At 43.2% G+C, this 8444-nt stretch overlaps 1 protein-coding gene across 2 annotated transcripts in view; it reads right to left on the minus strand.

The window, feature by feature from the left end:
* Positions 1-7196, minus strand: part of LOC111871479 (ABC transporter G family member 9) — a gene marked incomplete at its 5' end in the record, with an annotated part of 29428 nt that extends 22232 nt beyond the window's left edge. For both annotated transcript variants that reach the window (XM_033754267.1, XM_023864633.2), the window contains 1 exon segment: positions 7027-7196. In XM_033754267.1, the coding sequence (XP_033610158.1) occupies positions 7027-7196 (170 nt within the window).
* Between the last annotated feature and the right edge of the window lie 1248 nt (positions 7197-8444).

Genomic DNA, 8444 nt, shown 5'->3' on the forward strand with positions numbered 1-8444 from the left:
TTGAACGAATCCCAAATGACACAATGATCACTGATGGCTCCAGAGCACACACAAATCCCCAGTGGAATTTCGAGACGTCGTTTCACACAGTTGAATTCAATGCATATAAAAATGAAGCTCATTCTGGAAAGTTTACCATATCGGAAACAACATCATGCAGTCAACTTACATCAAGCCACCTGCTTCATGCCAGTTTCTTGCTTGGCGTATTCTTCGACGGCGAAGATGGAGGCGATATGTTCTTCTGAAATGTCGGTTGACATTCAACGGACTATACGACGTTATATTCCAGAAGATGTAACTCTTAATAACCACCGCTGTGAGAACCTCAAATCCTAAAAAGCTTCTACAATTTCCTTCCACCGACACGATAGACAGAATAGTATGAATTTTACTCCGTTCTCTTGTGTAAGTGTGTGGTAGCCATTACTGATGACGTTAAGTACAGGTATGGTGGTAGATCTCCTGGTTGTGGTTCCAGTCCTCATTTGCAATATTCTTTTAATTACTTATATAGGCTGTGCTTTCTTAATTTGAGTGACACTCATTTTAAAAGTTGTAACTGTTACATATTGTGGTCCTGAGAAGGAAAACAACCTTAATTCTGGGCTGATATAATACTGTCGCTTCTATGAGTGACTATAGACGGGGTTTGGATTAGTAATTGACCTTACTGAACATTTACACAACGTAACTACAAATAGCTATAGCGCTAACGCTAGTTCACACTCTGCAGTTTATTGCAGCAAGTACCAAGTCTTCTGAGTCTGCTGCATCTTAACCGCTTGTTGCCTGGTGACGGCTTCCAAGGCCGTAGCTTACTCAGCTTCTGTGTTCACGCCCTTCAAAATCAAAGTCAAAGTCACAATGTGACTGACGGTCAGTTAGACAGTACGTCTTGGTTCCGAGCCTCATATGGGGCTCATGACCAGATATTTATTACTGTTTTGACAGTTACGGTCTTGTTCTTGTGGGGTGCTCTCTCTGACTTGAGGGCGGTCCTGTCTTTCGTAAATGCTGCTGGCCCTTGCCAGCGCAGTCTTTCTCGGGTCCGAGTCCCTTTGTACTCACGACCATATTTTACTGTCTCAGATTTGAGACTTCCCTTTTCGTCGCCTCCTACGACTCGCAGGGTCACGGTGGAGGTATTCGACCCCGCCTCCACACGTCGGACTTAACCAAGTCAATTCGTTATTTAGCCTCGGCACGGACCGCACAGAAAACACTCTCCCAACAGTTCTTCTATTGTAGCATCATGTGCCTATCGCTCCTGCCACGTAGAGAATACAATTCTTTTGTTGCTGTTCACGGCCATTACTTAGCAACGGATCTACATGCTGCAGTACCAAGACAGGAACACAATTTCAGGCCTTTATCACCATCACTATCACTATAACTATCATCATCATCGTAGTCTAACCAATGTCACTATTGTTATTAGATTTCTGACCTGAATTTAGATGAAGAATTACTACCTGAACAAATCTTTCTGTTTATTTGTTTGTAAGTACTTTAAAGATCCACACTACGCACAGGCAGGTGCATTAGCTTAGTATAGTGACTGGGCTATGACCTGGACGACTTTGGGTTCAATTCCTGGTTAGGATAGAGGGCTTTCTCCTCGCCACGTCCAGGCTACATCCTGGGCCGACCCGACCTCTCATCCAATTGGCACCGGAGGCTCTTTTCCATAGGGTAAAACAGTTGGGGTGTGAAAACGGCGTCAAGATTACGAATGCGTGGTGGTATGGTCCTGTTTCTACTCCCCCGTAAGTCTTAAGGTGTGATACTTCATGAAGCACAGTGACAGCTTTACCTGTTACCTTTAGAAATATGTATGGATTGCTAACTTAAGTCTTCTCGCCAGTAGCGTTACGGGTTGATACAATAACGGCAGCAAATTGAAGCATTGCGTCACATTCAGAGCTGCAATTCAATGTTGATATCGCCGTGATACGTAGGAAACTTCTCCGACAAGGAAGTAACGCAGATAGTCTAAACAAATACGATTAGGCGCTACCTACAAGCTACGATAAGGACATAAATCTTTCATGCTTAATTTTTAGGATAAAGGTGTATATTTATTTTCACTGGAACTTACATAATAAATTTGTATATAGCTGCAATTATTGGTTAGCTGGTAGTGCCATGAGATTCATGTTAAGTTGTTTTAACTGCCACACACAAAACAAAATAAACTAATGCCTGATTTCAAACCAATATGTCGGACATGGAGAGGGTTAAATACATCAACATATGGGAAACTGTGTGAGATGGTCAGTGAATGTGAAGTTCGTAGCCTTGGAAATCACTTCTGTGCTTATTACACATATAATCAATGATCTGTGAACACGCAGAACGGCTAAGCCTTCGCTCGTGTTGCTGTATACAAGTACGTGTACTTTCCCTCCCTCGCAATGGATGGGAGGGGGGAGCATTCGGAGCAACAAGGAGAAAGTGGACGGTAAAAAAATAAAGCTGAAATAAATGTACCGTAACACTTGTTTAAAACGTAAAGCATTTAATGTATAATATCTTCGGTTTCGAGAGGATATGTAAGATTTGAGGCTTTCACGGCGGTGACTATGAAGAAAGCAGTCTCCTGGGATTTGGCACCGTGTATATGTTGTGTTAACCGACGTTACGGAGGCGATACGTTCCTCCGAAACGTCGGTTAACACCACATATACACGGTGCCAAATCCCAGAAGACTGCGTTCTTCATAGTCACCGCCGTGAAAGCCTCAAATCTTACATATCCTCTCGAANGAATAAGCGATGGAGACCGAGAATTCTAACAACGGAAATTATTTAAATCTGACACAGAAGATAAGAAATAATTATCAGGAAACTGTTCACATAAGTGTAGTTTACTGCTCACGTAACTTCTATGTAACTTATCTTAGAAGGAATATTTCGTCACAGATTAGAAAGATTTTAGCTCAGACTTGCAGAAAGTACCAGCAGAATATGGTTATTGAAAAATTACAGAAAGACTGAAAACATGCGCCATTTAGTATCAGTGAAATGTGCATAGATTTCATGAAATCCAGGAATTAGATTTAAAAAATTTGTGGTATGGGCCATGCGATCTTTCAGTGAAGACTTCAGAAAGCCTGGCTATCTTAATATTCGGATACCTGAAATTCATCTAAATTATATGAAATAAAATAAGTTTTTACTAAGCAGAAAACGCCCTGCTGCGTCATTACAAAGACTAGCCGTTTAGAAATAATACGTGTAGCCGTTAACTGTGTGAATCTACACTGTGTGGGTAAAAAGCTTCAAGCCTTTTAAAGTTAAACCGGGTTGTACATGAAACTTGCAGTGTCTGTGGATGTTATAAACGGAAACATTTCTTAAACAGAAAAAAATTTTCAGGTACTTTAGTGTTCCGCAGGAAACAAGTTCTGTGGTCCGACCAGCACCGATTTTATTCGTAATGTGTCTGCAGAAAATCTAGTGGTCTTCTACGCTAAGTTTTGTCGTAGTTTCCTTCAGATCTGTCAAAACAAATGCCAGTAGCACGTCGCTACTAAAACTCTCAAGTCATAAGCGAGGAGTGACTTGAATGCCGAAAGAACCCACAGCCACCAGATGCGGGTAGTAGTGACCGGGGGGAGGGGGGAGCGTTCGGACAAAACAAACATTCTGACTGCAAATTTATCACGCCATATCTCAACGACTTCTAGACTCGGGCCGAGCACAGCTATCCTGCCTGAGAGTTTTTAAGCTGTTCCTTAGTTCGTGCAGGCAACTTCCTACATAAAACCGCAAAGTAAGCCACGACCAATTCCTTGTAGTATATATCCTTTCCAATTCTTCATTTTTATTCATCCTATCATTCGATGCTGTAAAATCTTAGCAATTTGAAACTGTCAATAAATAAATAAATAAATAAATACAAGGATTCGTCAGTTGCCGCATCTGCACCTAATATTTCCCTCAGCGGTCAATGTGTGGTTTTGTTTTCCTAAAATATTTATTGTAATATCTAGGCATGAATGGTAGGATAACAATGCGATGGATCTTAAATAGTGAGGTGATGTAATCTGGGTTCATCTGGCTCGCGACAGGTACCAGTGTTCGGCTCTGGTGAACAATGGAATGAACCTTATGGTTCCATAATAGACGAACAATTTCTTGTCTGACAGAATATTTAGCTTCTCAGGAAGGGCCATATATTCCATGGAGTTCTTTGCTTGAGTCTCTTAGTAGTTCGACATGTTACATGAGCCCTGATTGGTGGGCTGGTGGGACGATAATTAGCAAGGAAAAAAGTTGGCACTAACTTCGCCGAAGGGGCCGCGCCGTAGCTCAAGCGGTTAGTCACTGTCTTCCCAACTCGGTGACCCGGGTTCGAACCCGTGTCTGGTCAAGTGGGATTTGTGGTGGACAAAGTGGCGCTGGGGGCGGGTTTTCTCCGAGTTCTTCGGTTTCCCCTGCCAATCTTCATTCCACCAATTGCTCTACAATCATCTATCATCTGGGGCTGGTACAATAGTCCAGAAGTGGCCGCAGTACAAGGGACTTAGTCCCACCTCACTAGTAATAAAAAAAACTTCCCCGAAAAGCGGAGTCGGTATAGTTCGCTTGTAGACTACAAGCCACGGAATTTAGTTTTTTGTTTAGAATCCAAATAGTAGGAGAAAAATCTCCCCAGTGCCAACTTTCACTACAAATCCTCTTGGCCAGCACTGTCAGTTATTTTGCTCTTGTACTGAGACAATTATGCCGGTTTATAGTAAACCACTGCAAGATAATGATAACAAGTCTGTCTGGAATCCTGCGGCACTTACGTGGGAGTGTTACAACTAATGTAGGAATCAAGCAGTTTAATACGTGTTTTTAATTATGCTATCTGCTAAGACAACCCAAAAATACAAAAAGAAGAGCAAAACAAATCGAGTCCATAACAGCATGTCTAATACACAGCATACAGCAGTTATGCCTTTTGTTTTATGCATGGAACTGAGGGAACGTGCGGTACATAAACATTAGAGCACAGAAACATCAATAAACAAGTCTCCTGTCATTCTTTTGTCAGTTCATTACAAATATCCAGTTCGCTTCTTGCTTAGGCGAACGTCATTCTGTGTCTAAAGTAAGGTTCGTTGCTAACTTCAAGGTTGAGGCCAGTGAATTGAACAATGTAATATGGCGGAGGCTTCACACGTGCAGCGCAGCGCATATATTGGTTTCTGTGGGTCAGGAACCTGGTTTCCGAGCAACAAAACCAACAGAATGGGGATCATGGTTTGGTGAAATAAGCTTATGTAACGTAGGAACTTCATTGATGTTCGTTAACAAGTACAGGCGAACCTCTACTTACGAACTTTCAGGAAACGACCAAGTCGTATTTATGAACATTTCACTGCGGTTCCCAGTTCAATTCACGAACACAAAGTCCCGCACTTACGAACACTTTAACAAATTTGACAATGAAGAGTTAAAGTTGTTCCTGTGCTTAATTAATTAGCACTGTGCGTTGAAGACTTATGAGTTACTGGAGATAATGCTCCACCATTCTTGATTTTAGTACTAAATTAAGGTGAGTGGTCAGCCTCACGCCCCGGCCGCGTAACCTCCGGGGAATGAGTCCCCGGTACTCATTGGATAGGCCCCAGAACTTGTCTGTGCGTTGTGGAGAAAAGAAAAATCTTGCCCCGTCGGGAATAGAACGCAGAAAGTAGACTGTCGCTATTCCGACTCCAGTTTGTCGATATGTCTTATGAAGGAAGATAAATGCAACTCACACACACATTTCAAAAAACAAACGTTCGGGTTGGCCGTGCAGTAGCGCTCAGGCGGTTAGTCACCGGCTTCCCACCGCGACAGCCCGGGTTCCAGCCCAGGTCATGTGGGATTTGTGGTGGACAAAGGGGCACTGGGGTAGGTTTCCTGCGAGCACTTCGGTTTCCCCTGCCAATTCTCATTCCACCGAGTGCTCCACAATCATCACCACCTATCATCTGGTACTGGTACATCAGAACAAAACAGTGGCCGCGGTAGCAATTGGACTCAGTCCCACCCCAGGAGAGAGAAAAGTTGGGGTTCGTCCGTATTCATATTCTCGTAAGTAGTGTGTTGCCTTTTGGGTTCCACGTGCTCAGCATGTTCACTCACTATTTTCGTAATCAGAAGGGACCACATCAGAACCTGAAGAAATTTAAACCTAGTTTAAATACATCGCAGTTTACAGAAGCAAATAAGTTATTGCTTCCTCAGTCGAATATATCGGCCGAGCCAGTGGCTCTGCTACTGAGGTCCGGATGCAGAATATCCATTCTGCAGTTTCTCCGTCCCTTCACACAGGTCACGGCCACTTCCTTCCACACTCCATTTTGTAGGTTTTTGAACGAGAACGTCGGTAGCTAGCCCAAACAGCGCATCAAGGCAGGATGACGGACGATTAGCTATATATTATTTACAAGCCAGCTTCATCCGAATACGAACCTTGAGAGCTGCGCCAATCCGCAAGGTCCCTTCACATTTCATTATGTATTAATTGTCCTATCATTTCACTCTATACATTTTGCGCTGTTGACACCGTCGTTAAATAAATCATAAACAAACAAATAAAACAAACTCCTTGGCAACCGCCGCTTGTCGGCGAATTTAGTGCCAACTTTAGCGGATAGAGGGTGTCACGTGATCAGCGCAAAGGATCCCAATTGTCGTTAATCTCAGTTCTCTAGACCGGAAAATAAATCATATCAATCAATATTTCTGTTTCTACAATAAATTATCAAGGTCACCGATGTAAGAAAATAACCNTGATCGTTAATCTCGGTTCTCTAGACCGGAAAATAAATCATATCAATCAATATTTGTTTCTACAATAAATTATCAAGGTCACCGATGTAAGAAAATAACCAATTACGCATTTAGAACATAACATCATACTCAGACAAGACACTCCACTGTGCTTTCACATGTGTAGGTCAGTTCCCAGGCTTCGCAATGCCTGTTTGGGGGAACTTCATATTGCCGGGACTGTACCAGTCAGTACGAAGATGTGACTTACCTCGAGGGTTTGTCTGAGGGTGAGGTCGGGGAAGAAGATATCCTGTTGTAACACATAGCAGATCTTCCGTTTCCAGCGCTTGCTGAGTCGCTCCCGGTTCAGACGAATGCTGCCAGAGTCCAGTTTCACCCGCCCCGACAGACAATTGAGCAGCGTTGTCTTCCCGCAGCCTGCAACCCACAGCACATATCACTTACATCATACACTCGCGCTTTACTTGGGCCAGTCAGCTCTATCCATATTTGAGCCTTATTGCTGGCCCACCCAGACACCCACAACATCCATTTGAGCCCTAAGTTTGGCTTACCCAGTCTAATCACCTAAAGTGGACAGTTTACCCGCAACAAACACTTAATCCTCACTTTTAGCCCATCAAGTCTACTCATAAGTCACAACTGAGCCTCACTTTTAGCCCATCAAGTCTACCCATAAGTCACAAATGAGCCTCACTTTTAGCCCATCAAGTCTACCCACAAGTCACAACTGAGCCTCACTTTTAGCCCATCAAGTCTACCCATAAGTCACAACTGAGCCTCACTTTTAGCCCATCAAGTCTACCCATAAGTCACAACTGAGCCTCACTTTTAGCCCATCAAGTCTACCCATAAGTCACAACTGAGCCTCACTTTTAGCCCATCAAGTCTACCCATAAGTCACAACTGAGCCTCACTTTTAGCCCATCAAGTCTACCCATAAGTCACAACTGAACCTCACTTTTAGCCCATCAAGTCTACCCATAAGTCACAACTGAGCCTCACTTTTAGCCCATCAAGTCTACCCATAAGTCACAACTGAGCCTCACTTTTAGCCCATCAAGTCTACCCATAAGTCACAACTGAACCTCACTTTTAGCCCATCAAGTCTACCCATAAGTCACAACTGAGCCTCACTTTTAGCCCATCAAGTCTACCCATAAGTCACAACTGAGCCTCACTTTTAGCCCATCAAGTCTACCCATAAGTCACAACTGAACCTCACTTTTAGCCCATCAAGTCTACCCATAAGTCACAACTGAGCCTCACTTTTAGCCCATCAAGTCTACCCATAAGTCACAACTGAGCCTCACTTTTAGCCCATCAAGTCTACCCATAAGTCACAACTGAACCTCACTTTTAGCCCATCAAGTCTACCCATAAGTCACAACTGAGCCTCACTTTTAGCCCATCAAGTCTACCCATAAGTCACAACTGAGCCTCACTTTTAGCCCATCAAGTCTACCCATAAGTCACAACTGAACCTCACTTTTAGCCCACTGGACTGTCCACAACACACATTTAAGGCGCGTCCACATTACTCGTGCTCGTGTGACTCGCTATGCTCGCGAGTAATGTGGACGATATGACAAGTTACGAGACAAGCGAATTTTAAATTTTTAATTTAAAAACTATAGCCAACAAATTAAAATACGACTACAGCCT

Source organism: Cryptotermes secundus, unplaced genomic scaffold (assembly GCF_002891405.2).
Source record: "Cryptotermes secundus unplaced genomic scaffold, Csec_1.0 scaffold465, whole genome shotgun sequence".
In the NCBI taxonomy this organism is placed as follows: Eukaryota; Metazoa; Arthropoda; class Insecta; order Blattodea; family Kalotermitidae; genus Cryptotermes; species Cryptotermes secundus.